The sequence below is a fragment of the Oncorhynchus nerka genome, linkage group LG24, assembly GCF_034236695.1.
Source record: "Oncorhynchus nerka isolate Pitt River linkage group LG24, Oner_Uvic_2.0, whole genome shotgun sequence".
Taxonomy (NCBI): domain Eukaryota; kingdom Metazoa; phylum Chordata; class Actinopteri; order Salmoniformes; family Salmonidae; genus Oncorhynchus; species Oncorhynchus nerka.
The window spans coordinates 47,547,705-47,574,633 of NC_088419.1; the positions used below are offsets into that span (position 1 = coordinate 47,547,705).

At 43.0% G+C, this 26,929-nt stretch overlaps 1 protein-coding gene across 2 annotated transcripts in view; it reads right to left on the reverse strand.

The window, feature by feature from the left end:
• Positions 1 to 26,929, reverse strand: part of LOC115108055 (E3 ubiquitin-protein ligase RNF13) — an 86,552-nt gene that overhangs the window by 28,755 nt on the left and 30,868 nt on the right. For both annotated transcript variants that reach the window (XM_029631973.2, XM_029631972.2), the window contains exons 4-5: positions 24,283 to 24,408; positions 469 to 556 (exon numbers count right to left, since the gene is read on the reverse strand). In XM_029631973.2, the coding sequence (XP_029487833.1) occupies positions 469 to 556; positions 24,283 to 24,408 (214 nt within the window). The remainder of the gene's footprint in view (positions 1 to 468; positions 557 to 24,282; positions 24,409 to 26,929) is intronic.

Here is a 26,929-nt window from a genome sequence, read left to right on the forward strand (position 1 = left end):
CATGAGGTGCTGTCTTGATTATTCATGACACATAGTCATACACCCTAGAGCAAGAGGCGGGAGACAAGCGACAAACTATGTGAAGAGTAACCTGTTGAGAAAAGAGAAACTGCACAGATATCCCTCCTCCCCCAAAAATTAATTTGATGGTAAATAGGGCACTGTGAATTTCCAGGCCGATCGAGCCGTTTGGACAGGGTTGAACTGTTTGGCGACGTATTGAAAACCAGAGCACCAAATTCCTCCACAACGACATTAAGAGTCGGAATTGGCGCTATGGCTGCAGTATCTCTAAGTCTCAGCGAGTCCGAAAGGTCCTCTAGGCTCAGGTTTTGGGAATCAAAGCTGTATTGACCTCGAATGAGGAGACACATGAACAGACAACTGTGTGCAGTGCTGCTGCACGTTTGTGTTTGTGTGTGCAGTGCAGTGCAGAAGAGAAGGATTGGAAGAGGGGGGGAAACTTACGATCATTGGATCCCATGCTGATTAAGTCATCAGAGTCCACGTTGTGAACAATCGCCGCCTTGTACCCGGCCTTCTGGGCGTTAAGGACCTGCGGGAGACAAAACCTTTGTGTTCATTGTGTGTGTGTGTGTGTGGTTCCTATGGATCAGTGTGTGTTCAGCCAGCCCATCCCACCCAAATATCTAAGTATCTTTATACTGTATCCATTCTGTGACAGCTATTTCCGTAACTATTTTGTAACTGACATCACTTCAGGACAGGGAGTGTGTGGTTCAGTTGAATATTTGTCAATGTCCATACATTTGTATACTATGTGTGTATAATGATAATGACATGCTACATGGACACACCACCAAGGCAAGAATTTGCATAGAAAGAAATCAATGGCTAAAATAACTTATTTGACATAGTAGCTTGTATGTAACCAGTGGTGACCCATCATTCAGGGCAGGTGGGGCAGAGCATAGGCCAACCTGTTTAGTTAAATTATAAAATGTTATTCTTGCATTAATTCGTGTCAAATATCAGTTCAGCATACAATGTAAAAAAAAAAAATCCTTGAGTTAATAAAGCAGCATACAAACTTGGTCTATTTCTTGAGTAAGGCAGCTCCAAAATGCATTGATTTCAGCCTAGCTCAGTGCTTTCTGCAAAAGCACAGAGCATAGGCGTTGTTAATCTTATCTGGTTGTGCCGTGATTGGCTCAGGGTTCTGTCACTGATGGGGACACTACGTCACCACAGAATTTACTGGAGAGATAGGCAGTTCAACCCCGCTTGTGTGCTGCCATGGATTTACAGTAAAAGTGCCCTTCCAAGAAGGCTTAAGGTCATTGGCCACATATAAAATTACATCAAATCACATTAGATCTCCCGTAGCTGTGATTGGACTGATCATGTCAACATCATACTTTCAAAATCTTAGCTAGCAAATTAGCTAGCTAGATAAGCAGTCATCATCATGAATCACTTGATGATCTACTGTCTTGACGATCTACAATCTTTGTCATATGACGAGAAATTAGAGATAAAATGTCTCTGTGCCATTGGACATAAACGTCACACAACAAGTCGGAAATCGCAAATTCAACAATGAGAGGTTTGGAAGGAAGCAGTGGCTGACTGTGAGTGTTGCTTCCCCTGCCTGCTTTTCGGTGGAGAGGGTGTGTGGTCCAAGTCTGGGTTTAAGGATTTAAAACATCTGAAAGTCTCTCAAAACATGAGAATTGTGCATCACATGTAGACAATGCTGTTAACCTGGGATTACTGGGAAAATCAAACATTGTGGCTCAGCTAGACATATAGATGTCCTTCACAACCAACAATCGGAGGAGAATAGGTACGTGCTTGCCAGAATTATAGCATGCATTCAATTGTGTGGTAATTGTGAGTCAGCACAAGGGCATTTTCAGGTGTATTTTTAAGAGCATGCGTGAAGGAGATTACTGGCTACAAAGCCATTATGACAACCAACCCCTTCTTAAGGGTACATTAAGCACGATCCAAAACAAACCTTTGGATTGTATGTATGAAGTCTACAGAGAAGCTATAGAGACTCCTTTTGCATCTGTACAATACAAAGTGTTATGTTTTGGGAAAATCCAATACAACACATTACTGAGTACCACACTCCATATTTTCAGTCATAGTAGTGGCTGCATCATGTTATGGGTATGCTTTTAATAGTTAAGGACGAGACCACTGCTGTCTCCTGTAAATCACATATGGTAATAGTGCTGCGCTACATGTTATCAGACCACAGTGTGTGTGTGAGCTTTTTGGAGTTTGTAGAGGTGAAGGACAAAGAAAACTGGTGTTTGCCTCTCCAACACCATCAAACAAGTCCTAGCGCCACTGAACATGAAGGAGAAGCTGGTTGCACAAACTTACGATGGGGCAGCGGTGATGAGTGGTAATGCACGTGGTGTCCAAACGCTACTTAAGAAGACTTACCCAAATGCGCAGTTTGTGCACTGTTGCGCACACCAACCGAATCTAACACTTCACCAACTCTGTGCAGGGCGAGTAAGTGTACTTACAAAGTGTTTTTTTTGCAGACCTATCCTACTTTTTCACCTTTTTCTCGCTCTCACCTAAAAGACTCTCCACTCTCGCGGAGTCAGCGAACAGACAGGTCCCCAGGCCACCGGATACACAATGGAACTTCAAAAGCAGAACCGTCAATGTTGTGTGGGAGGACCGTGAGGCAAATTATTTTCTTTGGTCATGTCAGAGGTGGATGTTTTAGTACAACTCAAACGAACCATTGATGCAGCAGGAAATGCCGGAGCAATCGACAACTTCAAGGTGAACATTAAAAAAATTGGCGAGCAAATTGATGCACTGGCCAAGAGGACATGTTGATGCCACTGAACCAGGGCAGAGAAACCTTAACACTGCACCTGGGATGGAGGCATGCGACACAATTGCTGCTCATGTGCAAGAAAGGTTTTCTGAAAGTGACCACTTAATTGTGACAAAGTTGGTAGACAACTAGCTTTTACCCCAATATGAACATTCCTTTCCGACCGCAGAGCTCCAGTGTTCTACCAAGCTATGACCCGTGGGAAACGGAGCTCTCTACCGGCATGAAAACGGTGCTGTCCATCCCTACCAGAATCCTGAGTTGCACACTAGAAAGATGTCACTTTCTTTATTGAAATCACTCCAAGAGAACAACCTGCAAAAGGCTTTATCTGAGACGGTCTCTTTTCACAAAATCATTATCACCACTAATCCGATGACAACCGCTGAGTCGGAGAGAAACTTTTACACCCTTAAAATGTTTATTTTTTACTTCACACGCAACACCATGGGCCAGAAAAAGTTGAATGTAATTGGCCATGCTGTCAATCCAGCATGACTTCATCCAGAGAATACCAGACTTTGATGACAAAGTCATTGAGAAGATTGCCCAAAACCAGAACCGCCGGGCCACCTTCCTGTTCATGTGAGCACGACACAACAACAATGAGTCCAAACATATGTCATGTATGTTGCTGCATAAGTAATATGCCAGGGAGATATGTATACTAAGAAATGAACACTAAGTGTATGTTGTTTAGTAAGCTGTTAGTAGCATCTCTCTCTCTCTCTCTCTCCCCCTCTCTCGCCAATCCTAATCTTGACATTCAATCAAGACCAAATCAAATATTTAATTTACAATTAGACTAAGTGAGGGATATTAGTGTAGTGTAAAGTGAAAGGATGTTACACTTAGATGTTATAATCATATGCCTGAATCCAACTTCACGTAAAATCCTTTTAGGAAGTTCCCTCATAAATAATTTGGGTAAAGGCGTGTTATTCTTGGAGTAAAGTTACACCCCGCCGTGGCGGTGAAAGTGAGACGATGATGCAGAAAGAAGAGGGAAGAGCATACCATGTAAAGAATAGGGGTGAGGAATCAGTTTGCCTCTCTGACTCGCTATGAGCCCAGAGTGTCCCCATCCATTGACTGCACCACAGTGGACTTGCATTAGCCTAGTGCTCGTTAACCTAAGGCTATAGATTAGGCTAGACTAAGCTAGGGCTACACTCTATTCTGGTATCATTTTCTGTAGCTATGCTAGCAGACATTAGCACAGGGCTGCCTTTTTGTTTGTCACTGGAATTTTCTGCACTCTGTGTGTGTGAGTGTACACTCTGTGTATGTTTGTGTTGAGTGCAAAGCTGTATAAGACCAAGTATTTGCCTGTGAGGGTGTATTGTGTGTGTGTGTGTGCATCAATGACTACAATGTGTCTGCAACCGCGAGTGTCAACGCAGGAATAAATCATTTTTGGGTGTTCTGAGAGCTACCGCAGGCCACAGTGTGTACACGTCTGTGTGTGAGTTTGTGTGTGAACGTCTGTGCGCCGCATCTGTGTGTGTTTGCTTCTTGGTTTGTGTCTCCATATGTATGAGGCCGTCTTTGAGAAGAGACAGAGAACTAGCGAGCCAGCAGATGACTCCTGTCGCAGTCTCTCCCCCATCCCCTTCATTCCCACAGCATTAAAGTCTCCTATGAGAGAGAAAGTCATCCCCCACAGAGGAGACAAATCCAAACCATTGAGGCCCTGCTAAGAAACTGGAATCTACATATTCCTATCTTTACTGTGACAACAGGAGATTCGTCACAAACATAAAAACTGAGAAAACAGATGACTTGTGTACTCAAAATTGTGACTGTAGGCGGTTAGTTACAAAAACGCTGTTTTGGTATGATATCTTGAGCTAAGAATGCTGCTAGTGTTTTGACAACTCTATGGTGGCGGAAGTAAGGAGCTTGACTTTGGCGTTGTTTTTTGTATTCTTATACGTGTTTATTAAGGGTTTTAAGTGTCCTTGTTTTTCAGTGTAATCGTGAGAAGCCCCTCAGGCTGCTTCACCTCTGAAGCCAGCATGTGGTCTGCCTGCAAGTGGTCTGCCTGCAATATGAGAGGAATTCAACCTCTACTGGCTCACAGAATGTTTGCATGGGCAGAGATAAGGACATTCAGTGCATTCCTCTCAGACTGCAGGACGAGAGAGAGGGAGGGAAAGAAAGAAAGAAAGAAAGAAAGAAAGAAAGAAAGAAAGAAAGAAAGAAAGAAAGAAAGAAAGAGAAAGAAAGAAAGAAGATGAAAAGAGAGGGGATGCAAATCAGAGCCTACCAAGACACAAACCTTCACATTGAGAAATCGATAGCATGCATACGCACGCATCTTGGATGGAAACCACAACCACACACAGCAAATTGCTATTTTCTTGATCCCAGACTGAAGGCACGGCATGTCTGCAAACTAACGACGGCGCAACAACAACATCCTCGATCACAATTTAACAGCACTTGTTGTGCTTGATAATTACTGTAATCCCCGGAAGAAAAATCATATCAAATAAAAAATATATTTTTGTCACATGCTACGAATATAAGGGGTATAGACTTTACCGTAAAATGCTTGCTTATGATCCCTTCCCAACGATGCAGAGTTTTAAAAAAAGATTTGAAATATGTAAATAGTAACACAATCAAAAGCACACCCCATTAATGATGCACTTCCATTGCAGTTAGCTTGACAGTGTCTTTATTGAAGTCTATACCTCTCAACCGAGGTCCATAGGCAGAAACAAAATCTTTGAGTCTAAAGGATAACTGCAATACTAAATGGACATAGTGTCTTTGTGAAGGGTTAATAAGCTGTGTATGATGCAATATAGTCTGGACCATCTGTGTAGCAGATATAGACTCTAGCGTCCTGATGTGGTGGTGACACAGTGGGGTGCAATGTGAGCTTTCAGGCAAGAATCTGCACATGCTTCCGTTAAGTATCAGCATGTGTGTTTGTGAATGGATGTGTGAATTTATAAATCACAAGTAACTGGGTCAACCAAGGAATATTTATTGGTGGTCACTGGTTAGTCACCAAAGAAATTTGTTAGCCATCTCCCATGCACAAACATTTAAGTGCACTGAGGACTGTTGACGATAAATGACAAATTCACAAAATTATTATTATTTTCTTCTCTGCTTTTTATCCCATTTCCAGGTTGACTTTCAGTGCAGTGAAGTCAGCTAAAACTTTTGAATTTAGCAAACATACTAATTTAAATAAGTTTTTTAAGCTCCCATGCAGTCTTTTTAATTACATTTTTAAATCATCACTGTATGACTAATAAACAACTGTGAGTGTTTATTTCATGAAAAATAATTTAACGACTCCGACACAAAGAATATACTGCTTTCTAAGGGAACAGGCCCAAATCCCTGTCATTTGCGTGAGGAAAAGATGAAGAAAAAGGGGGCAGAGTGAGTAAACCCCCACTGCCATCCGTTCTATTGGCCAAGGTGCAATCATTGGAAAATAAAATCGATAACCTACGATCAAGATTATCCTACAAACGGGACATTAAAAACTGTAATATCTTATGTTTCACTGAGTCGTGGCTGAATGACGACACGGATAATACAGAGCTGGCGGGATTTTTCATGCACCGGCAGGACAGAAAAGCTATGTCTGGTAAGACTAGGGGTGGGGGTGTGTGTTTATTTGTCAATAACAGCTGGTGGCGATGTCTAATATTAAAGAAGTATTGAGGTATTGCTCGCCTGAGGTAGAGTACCTTAAGATAACCTGTAGACCACACCATCTACCAAGAGAGTTCACATCTATATTATTCGTAGCCGTCTATTTACCTTCACAAACCGATGCTGTCACTAAGACCACACTCAATGAGCTGTATACGGTCATAAGCAAACAAGAAAATGCTCATCGCTAACACAGACTAGAATATGTTCTGAGATTCATCATATGACATTGAGGAGTATACCACCTCAGTCATCGGCTTCATCAATAAGTGCATCGACGACGTCGTCCCCACAGTGACCGTACGTACATATCCCAACCAGAAGCCATGGATTACAGGCAACATCCGCATCGAGCTAAAGGCTAGAACTGCCGCTTTCAAGGAGCGGGACACTAATCCGGACGCTTGTAAGAAATCCCGCTATGCCCTCAGACGAACCATCAAACAAGCAAAACGTCAACACAGGATTAAGATTAAATCCTACTAGTCCGGCTCTGATGCTCGTCGGATGTGGCAGGGCTTGCAAACTATTATAGACTACAAAGGGAAACCCAGACGCGAGCTGCCCAGTGACGCGAGCCTACCAGATGAGCTAAATGCCTTTTATGCTCGCTTTGAGGCAAGCAACACTGAAGCATGCATGAGAGCACCAGCTGTTCTGGACGACTGTGTGATAACGCTCTCGTTAGCTGATATAAATCCTTTAAACAGAGCAACATTCAGGGAGCATCCTGACCAGCTGCACCATCGAGAGCATGGTTGCATCACCGACTGGTATGGCAACTGCTCGGCATCTGACCGTATGGCGCTACAGAGGGTAGTGCGTACGGCCCAGTACATCACTGGGGCCAAGCTTCCTGCCATCCAGGACCTATATACTAGGCGGTGTCAGAGGAAAGATAAAAAATTGTCAAAGACTCCAGTCACCCAAGTCAGACTGTTTTCTCTGCTACCAGAGAAAACAGCGGTACCGGAGCGCCAAGTAAAGGACCAAAAGGCTCCTTAACAGCTTCTACCCCCAAGCCATAAGACTGCTGAACAATTAATCAAATGGCCACCTGACTATTTACATTGAGACTAACCTGTACCCCCACACATTGACTTGGGACCGGTACCCCCTGTATATAGCCTCGTTATTGTTAATTTATTGTGTTACTTTTTAGATTTTTTTTACTTTAGATGATTTGGTAATAATTTTCTGAACTCTTTCTTGAACTGCACTGTTGGTTAAGGGCTTGTAAGTAAGCATTTCACAGTAAGATCTACACTGCATTTGGCGCATTTGATGAATAAAGTTTGACTCGATTTTTTGATTTGATTAAATATCATTGTTTTAATAATATATTTCTCTGAATCTCAATTTTTCCATTAAAATGCTAATTCGAATCGTGTGGGCAGATAGGATCATCTAGACTAGTCTACAGCCTAACCCGCTTACCCTGTCAAAGTGGGAGGATACATATGCAAATAAAAATATGAATGGTCATTGGTCAGAATAATGAGATCGCAGGTTTTTTTATGGATCAAACACTTAACTGGTGGGCATGGAAATGGGTACAGGATTTTAGAGTACATTTTAGAGGCCCCATCTTGGTGGGTTAGACATTTTCTTCACATTTTGCCAGGGAGCTGAAAGAAAATGTTACCGTTTTAAAGCTAATTTCCTGCAATTCTATGCATTTTGCCATGGCTAATGCTTTGTTCTTTTGTTCAACATAAAATCAATACGGTTAAATTCATTGTTTTGGGAATTTTCAAAAAATATATAGGTCCATTATCTTCTCTACATATTTAAAATCTTGTTTTAGTCAGTTAAGTTTACACTGAAAGCATCTTTCCAGCCCGCCCAAGGATTTCAATTGCAGAAAAATCCCTGGATCAGATTGTGATATTATGTCAAAACTCTATCCCACCTGAACAAGCTGAAATTCCAGGCAAAAAAAACTCATAGTGTGGAAATATATATATATTTTTAAACAACAAAATCATGTTTTTGACTGCACTGCCCCTTTAAGTATTTTGTATGTGTATTGGATAGAGGGAGAGAGAGAAAGTTCAAATGTAGGAGAGAGAGAGAGTGCTGAAAGAGCAATGGACCGGATTCGAACCCATGCTGACAGTGATACATCGTACATGTGCACCCTTTTAACCTTCAATGCCAATTTGATCAAGATGTAGTTTACTAGATAGCCTAATTAACAGAACTTTGCAATTAACACTAATTTCATTAATTGTGCCTGGCTTTTTCTGCCTCAGTGCTCCCTCATATGAGAAAACATATGAGGGAGAAATTAGAGCACTGAGCAGAAAAAGCAAGGCAATGGTATGGAATGGTATATTTAAAAAGGTAACACTAGTAAATCATTTCCCAAATGTAGTAATTTACTGACACATATTACTTAATTACCATGTGGCTACAAAAAAGTATCCTAGGTATTTATCTGGTTATGTTATAGTCCAAAAACACTAACCAGAAAGTGTAACAAATGTAATGTTAAAGTTGAACTTAGGGGAGGGAAAACTGATTTCGTATCAGTTTTGAAGGGCGGAGGTAACTGGAGCATTTGCAGTGGTGGTTTTGTTTTGTGTGTGTGTGTGTGTGTGTGTGTGTGTGTGTGTATATTCATGAGAGTCTACAACATGTTGTAGTTTTCCAGTGCCGGAGCAGCTAGGTAGGGCGTGAGGAGTTAAGAGGAAGCTTATCAGACATCTCTCTCATTGGTCATGGATTGATGGAGCTGTATAAACTGTGCCACCTGGAGATTCATGACTCACTAGTGCAGTACAGTTAACCCTTGGAGTGCCACAGTGTATGGGTAGGGCAGAGCGTGCAGAAAGTTGTATAATAAAATCAAAGACTACTGCAGAAACTATGAGAATATAAAGGTTCAGAACTTTTGTGAAACATCACATTTGTGAAAAATATATGGCAAATGGTAATCAAACCTGGATGGTGTTCAGAGATCGATGAGAGGGTTTGACTGGAGCTGAAGGGAGGGACTAAACATTTCCGTAAAATATATATAGGTTCAGAACATTTGTGAAACAGCACAGTTGAAAAATAAACTAAGCAAAAAAAGAAACGTCCCTTTTTCAGGACCCTGTCTTTCAAAGATAATTTGTAAAAATCCAAGTAACTTCACAGATCTTCATTGTAAAGAGTTTAAACACTGTTTCCCATGCTTGTTCAATGAACCATAAACAATTAATGAACATGCACCTGTGGAATGGTCGTTAAGACACTAACAGCTTACAGACGATAGGCAATTAAGGTCACAGTTATGAAAACTTAGGACACTAAAGGGGCCTTTCTACTGACTCTGACAAACACCAAAAGAAAGATGCCCAGGGTCCTTGCTCATCTGCATGAACATTAGGCATGTTGCAAGGAGGCATGCGGACTGCAGATGTGGCCAGGGCAATAAATTGCAATGTCCGTACTGTGGGACGCCTAAGACAGCACTACAGGGAGACAGGACGGACAGCTGATCGTCCTCGCAGTGGCAGAACACATGTACAACACCTGCACAGGATCGGTACATCTGAACATTACACCTGCGGGACAGGTACAGGATGGCAACAACAACTACCTGACTTACACCAGGAATGCACAATCCCTCCATAAGTGCTCAGACTGTCCGCAATAGGCTGAGTGAGGCGGGACTGAGGGAATGTAGGCCTGTTGTAAGGCAGGTCCTCACCAGACATCACCAGCAACAACGTCGCCTATGGGCACAAACCCACTGTTGCTGGACCAGACAGGACCAGACACCAGACGGGCAAAAAGTGCTCTTCACTGCCGAGTCGCAGTTTTGCCTCACCAGGGGCGATGGTTGGATTCGCGTTTATCGTCAAAGGAATGAGCGTTACACCGAGGCCTGTACTCTGGGTCGGGATCAATTTGGAGGTGGAGGGTCCGTCATGGTCTGGGACGGTGTGTCACAGCATCATCGGACTAAGCTTGTTTTCATTGTAGGCAATTTCAATGCTGTGCGCGTTGAAAGGAAGACATCCTCCTCCCCCTTCCTGCAGGCTCATCCTGCATGACCCTCCAGCATGACAATGCCACCAGCCATACTGCTCATTCTTTGAGTGATTTCCTGCAAGACAGGAATGTCAGTGTTCTGTCATGGCCAGCGAAGATCCCGGATCTCAATCCCATTGAGCACGTCTGGGACCTGTTGTATCGGAGGGTGAGGGCTAGGGCCCCCCAGAAATGTCCAGGAACTTGCAGGTGCCTTGGTGGAAGAGTGGGGTAACATCTCACAGCAAGAAATGGCAAATCTGGTGCAGTCCATGAGGAGGAGATGCACTGCAGTACTTAATGCAGCTGGTGGCCACACCAGATACTGACTGTTACTATTGATTTTGACCCACCTTTGTTCAGGGACACATTATTCAATTTCTGTTAGTCACATGTCTGTGGAACTTGTTCAGTTTATGTCTCAGTTGTTGAATCTTAATATGTTCATACAAATATTTACACATGTTAAGTTTTCTGAAAATAAACGCAGCTGACAGTTTCTTTTTTTGCTGAGTTTATATTGCAAATAGAAATCAAAACTAGATGGTCTTCAGAGACCGATGGGAGGGGTTTAGGGTAGCTGATGTTTGGGACTAAAAACAAACGACAACTAATGTAAAATATACTCTGTCAGTAAAATGTATATAGTATGTATAAGCTGGAAGTAGAATCTTAAGTGTTGTTATCCATTAGTTTACTCCAATTGGGGGAGGTGTGGCAGGGTTAGGGGAAAATAAAACAAAATATTTTAATATAGATTTTATACACAAACAGTCAATGGTTCGGACACACCTACTCATTCAAAGGTTATTCTTTATTTGTACTATTTTCTACATTGTAGAATAACAGTGAAGACATAAACTATGAAATAGCACATATGGAATCATGTAGTAACCAAAAAAGTGTTTTTTAAAAATCTAAATATATTTTAGATTCTTCAAAGTAGCCACCCCTTGCCTTGACAGCTGTACACACTCTTGGCATTCTCTCAACCAGCTTCATGAGTTAGTCACCTGGAATACATTTCAATTAACAGGTGTGCCTTGTTAAAAGTTATTTTGTTTAATTTCTTTCCATCTTAATGCGTTTGAGCCAATCAAAGTTGTGTTGTGACAAGGTAGGGATGGTGTACAGAACATAGCCCAATTTTGTAAAAGACCAAGTCCATATTAATGGCAAGAACAGCTCAAATAAGCAAAGGGAAATGACAGTCCATCATTAATTTAAGATATGAAGATCAGTCAATCCGGACATTGCCAAGAACTTTGAAAGTTTATTCAAGTGCAGTCGCAAAAACCATCAAGCGCTATGATGAAACTGGCTCTCATGAGGACCGCCACAGGAAAGGAAGACCCAGAGTTACCTCTGCTAACAGAGGATAAGTTCATTAGAGTTAACCAGCCTCAGATTGCAGCCCAAATAAATTCTTCAGAGTTCAAGTAACAGACACATCTCAACATCAAATGTTCAGAGGAGACTGTGTGAATCAGGCCTTCATGGTCGAATTGCTGCAAAGAAACCCCTACTAATGGACACCAATAATAAGAAGAGACTTGCTTGGGTCAAGAAACACGAGCAATGGACATTAGACCGGTAGAAATCGTTCCTTTGGTCTGATGAGTCCAAATTTGAGATTTTTGGCTCCAACCACTGTGTCTTTGTGAGATGCAGAGTAGGTGAACGGATGATCTCAACATGTGTAGTTCCCCCCGTGAAGCATGGGAGAGGTGGTGTGAAGGAGTATAGGTGCTTTGCTGGTGACACTGTCAGTGATTTATTTAGAATTCAAGGCACACTTAACCAATATGGCTACCTGTAACGGTTTTCTTCTGTGGACGAAGGATCGGACCAAAGCACAGCGTGGTTAGAGTTCAACATGTTTAATAAAGACCATAAACGTGAACACTACAAAATACCAAAACAACAAATGTGAAAAACCAAAACAGTTCTATCTGGTGCATAGACACAAAGACAGAAGACAACCACCCACAAAACCCAACACAAAACAGGCTACCTAAATATGGTTCCCAATCAGAGACAATGACAAACACCTGCCTCTGATTGAGAACCATATCAGGCCAAACAACAAACCCAACATAGAAACACAAAACATAGAATGCCCACTCAGCTCACGTCCTGACCAACACTAAAACAAAGAAAACACATAAGAACTATGGTCAGAACGTGACACTACCACAGCATTCTGCAGCGATACGCCATCCCATCTGGTTTGCGCTTAGTGGGACTATCATTGGTTTTCAACAGGAAAATGACCCAAAACACATCTCCAGGCTATGTAAGGGCTATTTGACCAAGAAGGAGAGTGATGGAGTGCTGCATCAGATGACCTGGCCTCCACAATCACCCGACCTCAACCCAATGGAGATGGTTTGGGATGAGTTAAGACCGCAGAGTGAAGGAAAAGCAGCCAACAAGTGCTCCGCATATCTGGGAACTCCTTCAAGACGGTTGGAAAAACATTCCTCATGAAGCTGGTTGAGAGAATGCCAAGAGAGTGCAAAGCTGTCATCAAGACAAAAGGTGGCTACTTTGAAGAATCTAAAATATATTTTGTATGTAGTTACTTTTTTGGTTACTACATGATTCCATATGTGTTATTTCATAGTTGTGAAGCCTTCACTATTATTCTACAATGTAGAAAATAGTAAAATAAAGAACAACTCTAGGATGAGTAGGTATGTCCAAACCTTTGACTGGTACTGTATATATATTTTTTTAAATAAAAAAATGTTTATGGGGGATTGGAAATGATGCAGACAATTACACACTTTATCTGCAATATTAAAGCTGATCTACCCCTAAAAAAACATTATATATATATATATATATATATTATATATATTTTTTTTTAAAGAGTACTCTCAGTAAGGTAAATGAAGAATATGGAATGTTTAAGTACTGCTCTAATGAGTCAAACACACACCCACACGACCTTACGCGAGACAGTGGACACAACAGTGGGATCCATAGCCTTGGTGGTGAGACAGAGACAGCCGATAGCATCAGTAATTACTGCCGCATCAGTGTGTGTGTGTGTTACTGTGTGTTGCTGCGTTGTAAGCCAGCACTGCTGAATCATAGCTCCTCAAACGGTGGTGCAGGCAACAACCAAGTTGTCAGCCTCTCCTCTCCTGGCCAACTGAGGCTTTCTCCGTCCCCATCACCCTCCCCCTACTGTTTATACAGCAGCTACACATCAGTTCCTCTCTTCACTAGGCTGGATTCACACTCCTTGATCTCTCTCGCACTCTCTTTCTTGCTCAGTCTGCCATCTCTCACTTTTTCTCTCTCTCTCTCCTTCTTTAGTTCTCCCCCCCTTTCCCTGCATCAACGTCTTGTCCTCCATGCCAATTCCTCTACTTTTATCCACCCCTCCCTCTCTCTCTGTTCTCGCTCTCTGAGAGAGAGGGATTAACCCCTTTTGCCTTCCCTGCCAATTCCTCTCTAGACTTTTCTTCATCTCTCTCTCGCCCTCTCGCTCTCTTTCTCATTTGCTTTTAGGAAGATTCTGGTACAAAGTGGAGCTTGGTTTCAAGGTTCAGACGTCTGACTAGATAAGAGCTATTCAAACTGCAAGTAGTGGCTTTGCAACTGATAATACTACAGCACCGTGCAAGTGTGTGTGTGTGTCCGCCACTCCGTGGAGATGACATCACAAGGCCACATGTCATTAAGGTCAGGGGAGCAGAGCAGCAACGCAGACTGTGTTGATACCAAACAGCACGGATACATAACAACAGGGACACAACAGGAGATAAGCCACATCCTGGCTCGCGCTCCCCTGATCCAGACTAGTCATACACATAGGCTATGTGTACTTTTATATGTTAATGGGAAACTGTCCCAAACTGTCATAAAACACAATAGATGTCAGGCTAGTAGAGTAGGCTAAAGGGGAATCCCGAGGTCATTCTCTCTATAGGTTTAATGAAATGAGAGAGGGAGACAAAGGGACAACAGGGCTACTCTGCCATTGTGGATTAGGCAAACACGTGTGTGTGTGTGTGTGTGTGTGTGTGTGTGTGTGTGTGTGTGTGTGTCACGGTAACCAGAGAGAGCGTGCGAGAGCACGTAATTATATAACACAACCATTGTGTGCCAGCGTGAATGTATATTGAGTGTATGAGTGTGTAATGTGTTGTGTGTGTCAAGAGAGTGGCAGGAAAAGGGTTGGTTCGCCGGCTGGAGGGAGGATGGAGGGACTCTTTTGACACAGGCGGACAGGGGTGAGGGGGGTCGGAGAAAGGGGGCGGTGTGTGTGTGTGTGTGTGGTGGGGGTGTAGTGTCAGGTTTCCTTCCCAGTCTCCTTCCCCCACAGCTGGGGTCAGATGGGTCACCAGCGAGCCCCCCCCTCCCTCTCCTATTTCAGAGGCGCAGCAAGCAGGAAGTGTTAACCTTACCCCCTCCTCCTCCTCCTCTCGCTTCTTCCCCACTTCCCCTTTAGCTGCGAGCCCTCTCCCTCGGGAGGCTGGAGTTCTAAAAAGAGCAGCAGTGCTGGAATCCCTTTCGCCTCCCACACGCACACACACATACAGTGCATTCATCAAATATTCAGACCCCTTGACATTTTCCACACTTTGTTAAGTTACAGCCTTATTCTAAAATTGATTACATAGATTTTTCCCTCATCAATCTACACACAATACCCCATAATGACAAAGCAAAAACAGGTTATTGGAAATGTTTGCGAATGTATAAAAAATGAAATATGACATTTACATAAGTATTCAAACCCTTTACTAAGTACTTTCTGAAAGCACCTTCGGCAGCGACTACAGCCTCGAGTCTCCTTGTGTACGACGCTACAAGCTTGGCACCCTATATTTGGGGAGTTTCTCCCATTCTTCTCAGGAGATCCTCTCAGGCTCTGTCAGGTTGGATTGGGAGCGTTGCTGCACACCTATTTTCAGGTCTCTCCAGAGATGTTCGATCAGGTTCAAGTCCGGGCTCTGGCTGAGCCACTCAAGGACATTGATAAACTTGTCCCAAAGCCACTCCTGCGTTGTCTTGGCTGTGTGCTTAGTGTTGTTGTTGTTGTTGTCGTGGTGGAAGGTGAACCTTAGCCAGGTCTGAGGTCCTGAGCGCTCCGGAGCAGGTTTTCATCAATGATCTCTCTATACTTTTCTCCATTCATCTTTGCCTTGATCCTGACTAGTCTCCCAATCCATGCCTCTGAAAAACATCCCCACAGCATGATACTTCCACCACCATGCTTCACCGTAGGGATGGTTCCAGGTTTCCTCCAGACGTGACACTTGGGCATTCAGACCAGATAATCTTTTTTATCATGGTAAGTCCTTTAGGTGCCATGCTGTTATGTGCCTTTTACTGAGCAGTGTCTTCCGTCTGGCCACTACCATAAAGGCTGATTGGTGGAATGCTGCAGAGATGGTTGTCCTCCTGGAAGGTTGTCCCATCCCCACAGAGGAACTCTAGAGCTCTGTTAAGAGTGACCATCGAGTTTTTGGTCACCTCCCTGATCAACGCCCTTCTCCCCTGATTGCTCAGTTTGGCCGGGCTGCCAGCTCTAGAAAGAGTTTTGGTGGTTACACATTTATTCAATTTAAGAATGATGGAGTCCACTGTGTTCTTGGTGAACTTCAATGCAGGCTTGTAGGCCTCCTTGCTCGCACACGCTTTTTCAGTTCTAACAACAAAATTTCTATAGGATTGAGGTCTGTGTGATGGCCACTCCAATACCTTGACTTTGTTGTCTTAAGCCATTTTTGCCACAACTTTGGAAGTATGCTTAGGGTCATTGTCCATTTGGAAGACCAATTTGCGACCAAGCTTAAACTTGCTGACTGATGTCTTGAGATGTTGCTTCAATATATCCACATAATTTTACCTTCTCATGATGCCATCTATTTTGTGATGTGCACCAGTCCCTCCTACAGCAAAGCACCCCCACAACATGATGCTGCCACCCCCGTGCTTCACGGTTGGGATGGTGTTCTTCAGCTTGCAAGCTCCCCCCTTCTTCCTCCAAACATAACGATGGTCATTATGGCCAAACAGTTCTATTTTTGTTTCATCAAACCAGAGGACATTCTGTGTCCCCATGTGCAGTTGCAAACCGTAGTCTGGCTTTTTTAGTCTGGCTTTTTTATGGCAGTTTTGGAGCAGTGGCTTCTTCCTTGCTGAGCGGCCTTTCAGGTTATGTCGATATAGGACTCGTTTTACTGTGGATATAGATACTTTTGTATCTGTTTCCTCCAGCATCTTCACAAGATTCTTTGCTGTTGTTCTGGGATTGATTTGCACTTTTCGCACCAAAGTACGTTCATCTCTAGGAGACAGAACGCATCTCCTTCCTGAGTAGTATGACGGCTTCGTGGTCACATGGTGTTTATACTTGCGTATTATTGTTTGTACTGATGAACGTGGTACCTTCAGGCGTTTGGAAATTGCTCCCAAGGATGAACCAGACTTGTGGAGGTCCACAATTGTTTTCCTGAGGTCTTGGCTGATTTCTTTTGATTTTCCCATGATGTCAACCAAAGAGGCACTAAATTTGAAGGTAGGCGTTGAAATACATTCACATGTGCACTTCCAATTGACTCAAATTATGTCAATTATCCTATCAGAAGCTTCTAAAGCCATGACATAATTTTCTGGAATTTTCCAAGCTGTTTAAAAGGCACAGTCAACACAGTATGTATTGACCCACTGGAATTGTGATACAGTGAAATAATCTGTTTGTAAACAATTGTTGAAAAAATTACTTGTGTCATGCACAAAATAATGTCCTAACCGACTTGACAAAACTATAGTTTGTTAACCAGAAATTTGTGGCGTGGTTGAAAAACAAGTTTTAATGACTCCAACCTAAGTGTATGTAAACTTCTGACTTCAACTGTACAGTGGGGCAAAAAAGTATTTAGTCAGCCACCAATTGTGCAAGTTCTCCCACTTAAAAAGATGAGAGAGGCCTGTAATTTTCATCACAGGTACACTTCAACTATGACGGACAAAATCCAGAAAATCACATTGTAGGATTTTTAATGAATTTATTTGCAAATTATGGTGGAAAATAAGTATTTGGTCAAAAACAAAAGTTTATCTCAATACTTTGTTATATACCCTTTGTTGGCAATGACAGAGGTCAAACGTTTTCTGTAAGTCTTCACAAGGTTTTCACACACTGTTGCTGGTATTTTGGCCCATTCCTCCATGCAGATCTCCTCCAGAGCAGTGATGTTTTGGGGCTGTTGCTGGGCAACACGGACTTTCAACTCCCGCCAAAGATTTTCTATGGCATTGAGATCTGGAGACTGGCTAGGCCACTATAGGACCTTGAAATGCTTCTTATGAAGCCAATCCTTCGTTGCCCGGGCGGTGTGTTTGGGATCATTGTCATGCTGAAAGACCTAGCCACGTTTCATCTTCAATGCCCTTGCTGATGGAAGGAGGTATTCACTCAAAATCTCACGATACATGGCCATTCATTCTTTCCTTTACACGGATCAGTCGTCCTGGTCCCTTTGCAGAAAACAGCCCCAAAGCATGATGTTTCCACCCCCATGCTTCACAGTAGGTATGGTGTTCTTTGGATGCAACTCAGCATTTTTTGTCCTCCAAACACAACGAGTTCAGTTTTTACCAAAAAGTTATATTTTAGTTTCATCTGACCATATGATATTCTCCCAATCTTCTTCTGGATCATCCAAATGCTCTCTTGCAAACTTCAGACGGGCCTGGACATGTACTGGCTTAAGCAGGGGGACACGTCTGTCACTGCAGGATTTGAGTCCCTGGCGGCATAGTGTGTTACTGATGGTAGGCTTTGTTACTTTGGTCCCAGCTCTCTGCAGGCATTCACTAGGTCCCCCCGTGTGGTTCTGGGATTTTTGCTCACCGTTCTTGTGATCATTTTGACCCCACGGGGTGAGATCTTGCGTGGAGCCCCAGATCGAGGGAGATTATCAGTGGTTTTGTATGTCTTCCCTTTCCTAATAATTGCTCCCACAGTTGATTTCTTCAAACCAAGCTGCTTGCCTATTGCAGATTCAGTCTTCCCAGCCTGGTGCAGGTCTACAATTTTGTTTCTGGTGTCCTTTGACAGCTCTTTGGTCTTGGCTATAGTGGAGTTTGGAGTGTGACTGTTTGAGGTTGTGGACATGTGTCTTTTATTCTGATAACAAGTTCAAACAGATGCCATTAATACAGGTAACACGTGGAGGACAGAGGAGCCTCTTACAGGTCTGTGAGAGCCAGAAATCTTGCTTGTTTGTAGGTGACCAAATACTTATTTTCCACCATAATTTGCAAATAAATTCATTAAAAATCCTACAATGTGATTTTCTGGATTTTTTTCTTCTCATTTTGTCTGTCATAGTTGAAGTGTACCTATGATGAAAATTACAGGCCTCTCATCTTTTTAAGTGGGAGAACTTGCACAATTGGTGGCTGACTAAATACCTTTTTGCCCCACTGTATGTAAATAAGGTACGTGTTGAAAAAATGTTATACATTTGCTACCATTTTTAAAAACCTGTTTTCGCTTAGTCATTATGGGGTATTGTGTGTAGATTGATGAGTTACAATAAGGCTGTAAGGTAACAGCATTTGGATAAAGGGATGGGGACTGAATACTTTCCAAATGCACTGTACACTCTCCAGTTCACCCATTAACGCTAGAAGTCCCCTCACTTGATCACCTGCTCTCTTGCTCCCCATCCCACACCACCATACACTCCCACAGAGTGGCATGTCTTCCCCGGCACATCAAACCCAACACTCACAAGCTCTCAGACTGCCCCGGACACTCAACAGAGCGTGCATTACTGTATCTCCCATTATGTCTGATGGTACAATCCATTTTCATTCACTTGATCACACAGTACTGTTTAGCGCAATGCTAAAAAAAAACACATTTGCTGCTAAACATTACCAGCCATTTTATTTTACCTCCCTCTGCTCCCCTATTTTGAGCCAAAATCGATTCCTGGATTCCTCCTTTTTTTCTCTGACATTTGAGCTTCTGTTAAAAGTCTGGGAGCTGTACAGCTTTGGGGGTGGACGGGGGTTGTATTTAATGATCTCCTTTTTCTGTACCCTCCCACCTGCTTGATTGGAGATTTATTAATGGTCAATCAAAAGCCTGGAGGCCAATGTAAGACATTAACCCATTCTCTCTCTCTCTCTCTCTCTCTCTGCTCTCTCTCTCTCTCTCTCTCTCTCTCTCTCTCTCTCTCTCTCTCTCTCTCTCTCTCACACACACACACACCCCTCCTCAAACCTAAGGTCCGTACCCTACATTATATCCCTGCCCTTTCCTGAACACAATCTCTTGCGCATGCCAGTTCCTCCCCAGCTCTTAGGTAACTCAACTGCTGTAGAGAACACATCTGTCTGGCTGATCCTGAGTCAGGATGGCTCTGTGCTGTTTGACTATAGGTAGAAGTTGAAATTCAAGGACTGATTCTACATCAGATCTTAGAGCCAGACTCTCTGCTAATGCTTTGTAAACCTTTGACATCTGCTGTTCTGTGGTCCAGAGGAAGAGTGGGATAGTAACTCACTTTGATTTGGGACTGAACTGTCCCTTTAAGTGATCCAATGTCTGGCCGAGTGTGGTATCGGCTGTTCTTAGATCAGTTTGTCTGAAATGCTGACTGATAAGGGGTTCAGTTTGTATCATGGAACAGGCTGATCTGAGGTCAGGCCTAGTGTGTGTGCTAGCGTGTTTGTCTCTGGCTGACGCACAGCGAGCTGGAGAGGGCAGGGGGGCATCCGGTTTCAGTCCTGCCTCGGGAACACCTCGCTGTGTGGTGTGTGTGTGATGCAGAAAGGCCTTATAAGGCATGGAGCGGGAGAGTGACAAGGGAGAGAAAGCCCCACACACTACAGCCATACTACCTGTTCTAGAGATCAAATCAATTAATCTCCCTCTAGCTTTCATTCTCTCCCACTCTCTCTTCCATCTCTCTTGACATCTATCATAGAATCCATTACTCCTACATCTCATACCCCCTCCCCCACTTCCACCTCTTCCCTCCATCAATCCATATATACTTCTATCATTAGCCTAGACTCTTCACTCATTTACAGTGCATTCGGAAAGTATTCATACCCCTTGACTTTTTCCACACATCTATTCCACAAGGCACACATCTGTCTATATAAAGGTCCCACAGTTGACAGTGCATGTCCGAGCAAAAACCAAGCCATGAGGTCAAAGGAATTGTCCGTAGAGCTCCGAGACAGGATTGTGTCGAGGCACAGATCTGGGGAAGGGTACCAAAAAATGTCTGCAGCATTGAAGGTCCCCAAAAACACAGTGGCCTCCATCATTCTTAAATTGAAGAAGTTTAGAACCACCAAGACTCTTCCTGGGCAATCAGGGGAGAAGGGCCTTGGTCAGGGAGGTGACCAAGAACTCGATGGTCACTCTGACAGAGCTCCAGAGTTCCTCTGTGGAGATGGGAGAACCTTCCAGAAGGACAACTATCTCTGCAGCACTCCACCAATCAGGCCTTTATAGTGGACCAGACAGAAGACACTCCTCAGTAAAAAGGCACCACAGCCCACTTGGAGTTTGCCAAAAGGCAATCTAAAGGACTCCCAGACCATGAGAAACAAGACTCTCTGGTCTGATGAAACCAAGACTGAACTCTTTGGCTTGAATGCCAAGCATCATGTCTGGAGGAAACCTGGCACCATCCCTATGGTGAAGCACGGTGGTGTCAGCATCATGCTATGGGGATGGGATACTGAGTGCTAAGGACCTCAGACTAGGGCAAAGGTTCAGCTTCCAACAGGACAACGACCCTAAGCACACATCCAAGACAAGGCAGGAGTGATTTCGGGGCAAGTCTCAATGTCCTTGAGTGGCCCAACCAGAGCCCAGACTTGAACCCGATCTAACATCTCTGGAGAGACCTGAAAATAGCTGTGAAGTGACGCTCCCCATTCAACCTGACAGAGCTTGAGAGGATCTCCAGTGAAAAATAGGAGAAACTCCTCAAATACAGGTGTGCCAAGCTTGTAGCATCCTACCTAAGAAGACTTGAGTCTGTAATCGCTGCAAAGGTGCTTCAACAAAGTACTGAATAAAGGGTCTGAATACTTAAAATACTACATTTGAAAAAAATCTAAAAAACTGTTTTTGCTTTGTCATTATGGGCAGGTTTGGGTCAGTTACTTTCTAAATGTAATCTGTTAGTGACATGTCCAAAATTGTAATCGACCATGTAACTTTGGGATTACCCAAATTTAGTAACGTAATCTAATTACATTCTGTTACTTTTAGATTACTCTCCCCTTAAGAGGCATTAGTAGAAGACAAAAATGTATGTTACCAACTGAACGACATCTATTGCAGGATAAATCAATGTTAAAGTTTACATAGCTGGCCATATATGGATGTTAAATTTTACTTTATGGGTTAGATATGTAGGCTTCTTCTAACGCATCGCTTTCTACTACATATAATAATACGATTAAATGATATCTTTACATTAAAAATCCAAAGCCTATCAGAATTCCAGTCATTCCAATAAATGTTATACCCCACTTGGAAATATGGAAGTATAGATTAGCCAAATTGTTTTACCCGAGCATGACCCCAAAGCTAAGGACTTTATTATCCAGCCCTACTCTGTTGTTTATGATTTTGTTTATAATTTTGTTGTCATGGAGGACTGATTGGACTCATTGATTGGAGTTGAAAAATAAATTATGAGCTCAAGGAATGGCATTCTTTGAGCACTACTGAAAAGTGTGATTTACGTGTAAAAAATGAATGCCATATGCTGCATTTGCTAAAGGCCTATTGTTGACCTTTTTGTTGGTGACACTTTGATGTCTTGATAATATGCAGCTGTTTAAAGGGTAAATCCACAGATGAAACAATAACAAAATGGTCGCCCTGCCTCTGTTTTGGTAAAAAGCTGAGGGATGGGCCTGGAGAAATGTAACCACTCTCAGATAAATAGACAGAGCTATGGATGCAAGGACAGACCATCCATTATATAAAAATAATTGTTTGTTATTACTGTAAAACAAGCTTATATTTTGGGTTCTCATGGAGTGTGACAGTTAAACTAAGCTCATGTTGGATTTATAAATTATTAATTAATTCTTCAAGAATCAATGGGCTAACCCTAAGTGTATATAAATCCCAAAATTGATGTAGCAACTACAGATTGCCCCTTCATGTCTATCAAAAGTATACAAGTTTAAGCATGTGTCCATTAAACCTATGGATTATTTATTTTTATCATAATGAATTAGATTGAGCAATAAAAGCCCCCCTTTAATTCCATAGGCTTGGATTAAAAGTAATCCTCGAAGTAATCATCTAGTTTTTCAAAAGTATCTGTAATCTGTTTACAATATTTTTGCTGGTAAGGTAACGGATTACAGTTACCGTTTTTTTGTAATCCCTTACATGTAATCCGTTACTCCCCAACTCTGATTATGGGGTATTGTGTGTAGATTGATGAGGGGAAAAAAAATAATTTAATCCATTTTAGAAAAAGGCTGTAACATAACAAAATGTGGAAAAGTCCAGGGGTCTGAATACTTTCCGAATGCACTGTCCCTCTCCTTGTATCCTTCCACTTCCCCCTCTTGCTCCATTCCAAACTTCCTCGCTCTCTACGCCTCGCTCTACTCCTGTTCGCTGCACACGGCCTCACTTCAAGGTTGGATGGATCGAGTGGTGCTCTCCACAGCTCCTGGGATTTATTAGGAAAACAACTCTTCCTCTCGACTTTGAGCACGCCACATCGTAAAAACGAAATGGCTCCTTTGTTGCTGAGAAGAAGAAAATAGGCCTAATATCCCGCTACACTCAAGTCTTCGTGGATTTGCCATGCATAAAATGTTGTAACTTGGTAATAACAAATTATGCTTTCCCCCTTCTTAATAAAGGGAAAGAACCATGCCCTCCTCTCTCTTTGGTTGTGATGTTGGCGCAAGTTAAAGGTGTCTTTTCCATACCATGTTAAAACGACAACAATGCTTTTGCATTTCTGCAGCGAGCTGCTGAGGGCACCCAGTTAATGCACCACATCAGTAGACGAACCAGAGAAGCCGGGGATGAGCGGAGGGAGGGAAGGGGGGATTGGAAAGAGGGAGATATGGTTCAGTGCCAGCACAGGAAGTGCTGGGCAACAGCTATTCTGACTGGGCAACAGCTATTTCCTGTGTACTGGTGCTGCATGTAAGAAGGGCTCGAGGTAGAAGTTGTGCCTAAGTATAGATCTAGGATCAGCTTTCCCAATCCCATCCCTAACCATTTCCATCAGGAGGTAAAAAAGGAAACTGCCTTTGGATCAGTACTCAGGGCTCCCGAGTGGCGCAGCGGTCTAAAGCACTGCATCTCAGTGCAAGAGAGTCCCTGGTTCGATTCCAGGATGCATCACATCCAGCTGTGATAGGGAGTCCCATAGGGCAGCGCACAATTGGCCCAGCGTCGTCCTGGTTTGGCCGGGGTAGGCCATCATTGTAAATAAGAATTTGTCCTTAACTTACTTTCTTAGTTAAATAAAGGTTCAATAAAATATATATATATTTTAAATTACAGGCAACTTCATTATAGACCATAAGGGAGCCTTTAGGTAGGAACTACCTTTAACCACAGATCTAGGATCAGATTACCCTAACCATTAGACGGATGCCAAAATGTCTAATCTTGTGTACGTAGTTAGCAACTTCGGGGCAACAAATTATATACCACATGGGGAGGTTTGTGTGATTGCGATGCACCCTACCTTGATGTCAAAGTTGCAGTCGAAGCGCTTGATGAGCACGATGAAGGCACCAGTGAGGTTGTCCCGAATAGGGGGCGGGTCAATGGGTTCGCAGGCATTTTGGGGCCGTGCACCAATCAGAAAGCCCTGTGGATGTGACATCACAGCACAGTTAGAGCATCAGTTATGTGACTATCACTCAATTGAACAACACCCACAAAACAGGTCAAGTTTAGAATCATCACCACAAACAGAGGAAATGTGGTGGTGTGCATATTCATAGCAGAAACTGGAACCTAAATAAAAATCCACTGGAAGGTCAAACATCTAAAAATTAAATCCATTGGAATGGATTTGGAATGGAATCTAGAGAGAAATGGTGAATCTGCAGGCTAGTGAGACACTGAACAAAGAGCACAGAAATAAGAATTTAGAAATTGGCTAAACAATTCAAAATGGCTACAACTACAGTGATAACAGTACGGAGACAGAATTATGTTTAAATTAAGAAACATAATGCTTTATTCAAACCCTCCCTTGCCACGAGAGTAGTAAGGTAATGTTCCAAATGGCACCCAATTCCTTATTTAGTGCATTATTTTTGACCAGGGCCCACAGGTTCAAAAGTAGTGCACGAGATATCTAAGTCCCAAATGGTTCCCTAAAACTGATCAAATACACGGTAAAATCCACAGATGAAACAAACCCAAACAAGAGATCATATCTTGGCATTGAATTCTTCTGGTTGCCTAAAATGTCCTGTGCTGCAGGACGGGAGAGACAGAGAAGAGAGAGAGCGAGAGAAAGCAAAAGGGTAAGACAGAGAGTGTAGGATCAGCCCAAAAGCCAGAGACCGCTCAGAGTTTGGCTGGTACTGTTTTAGATAGCTAACCATATTGGCACCTGAAGTACTTGTGTCAGAATGCTATTTTCAACAGAATAACGGTGCCAACATGGACTGTGGAGTCAACACAGAGCACTGCATCAATGAAACCTAGCAGGTCCTACAGCTCTGGGAGTCTGGGACCCGCCTCGGGCATGACTCGGCCTGTCAGAACACAGCCAAAGGGGCAGGCCCAAGGCCGAAGCCAATCACCCGCAGGCCAGCTGAGAATGACAGAGATACTGTCCAATCACAAGCATACTTCCTGAATTTGAGGGCCTGCTGCTGTCCAATGACTGAGGTTCTGTTCAAGTGTTTCCATGTAGGGAGAGGTGTCCCGAGTGAGTGAAACGTTCATACCATTGCAGACATAAATGTAATAAATAGAGCTGATATAATTCATTAGCTCCAGATTAAACGATAACCGTGTTATGTGGGGATATGTTGATTTTATCATATTTGTCCCGTTTCCTTGTACTATTAAATCCAGTGTAATGCGTCTTCATATCCTATCAAGTGCAGATGGTAGTCAGATTGTAGTCAGGGGTGGTAGGCTAGTCAGAGATAAAGATGAGGCCTATGTCCCAAATGGCACCATATTCCCTTTATAGTTCACAACTATTTTTTTTTAGCCCTATGGGGCCTGGTCAAAAGTAGTGCACTATGTAGGCAATTGGGTGCCATTCAGGACACAAACAAGGTGTAAATTGCTGCGGGATTTGGTGGGGGTGGGCCCATGACTCGGCAGCTACAGTCAGCTGTGAAAGTGATGAGGTCATTTTAGTGGAGGAGCTAGAGTTCGCTCTCTGAAGCAGTGCCAGTACAGAGCGCTTCAAAAAGGACCCAGCCTTTCCGGATCGTCAGCCCTTTTCATTTTTGTGTGAACACAGTGCACGTTGACACGCACACAATGCTGAGACTGGTAAGTGTCCCTCAAGAGGAGGAACATTAGAAAGACCTGTGTGTGTGTGTATGTGTGTGTGTGTGTGTGTACGTCTAAATGGTACCTACACACCTATTGCAAGCTGCCATTCTCTCCAAATGACAGGAATGGAAAATGAAACAGTAAAATGTATAAAACATACCATCACTTTTCAATAGGATGGATAGAAACTCCAAAAGCTTTTGTTGTTACATTCTTGATTTCATACAAAGAGATGGTGAAGAACTGGCACTGGAAGCTGTTATCTACTTTATCTGGACTCCTGTTTTCAAAAGGAAAACAGGCAAGAAATCTCCCTGGATACCTTCCGCAAAGCCTTTGTCATTGCGACAATGCCACTGTCTCACATTTTCACATGGTTCAAAACAAGCTACAATAGCTCCCCCTGTTGGCAATGGACCCACAAAGAAACCCAGAGGGAAATCCCTAACCACAACCGTACAGAGCATTGTATAATTGAGGAGGAATTCAATAAAACACCAAGTTCAACAACCAACTGTTAGTTCCAGATTTTGAATCCGGGGCCAATGTTGGTGAATCATTCCCTAAACATATTCAATTCCGGAGGTGGGTTTTCGCTTTAGCATAGTGATTCAGTGTTCAGTGACTTTCCACTCTAGAGGAGTGCATGACTAGATCATGCCACCGATTAAGCCTTTACCCCTCTCCTAAACCACCACCAACACCTCCTCCAGGGGTGCTGTAGTATGGCTGCCCTCTGCTACTGTACACCCTCATCAAACTGTGTGTTTTTCGAAGGGTTTGGGATACAGCAAAATACTAATATCTCTTGGCCATTCATGAACATTGGACAATAAAGTAATCTTCCTCCTGCACTGTGG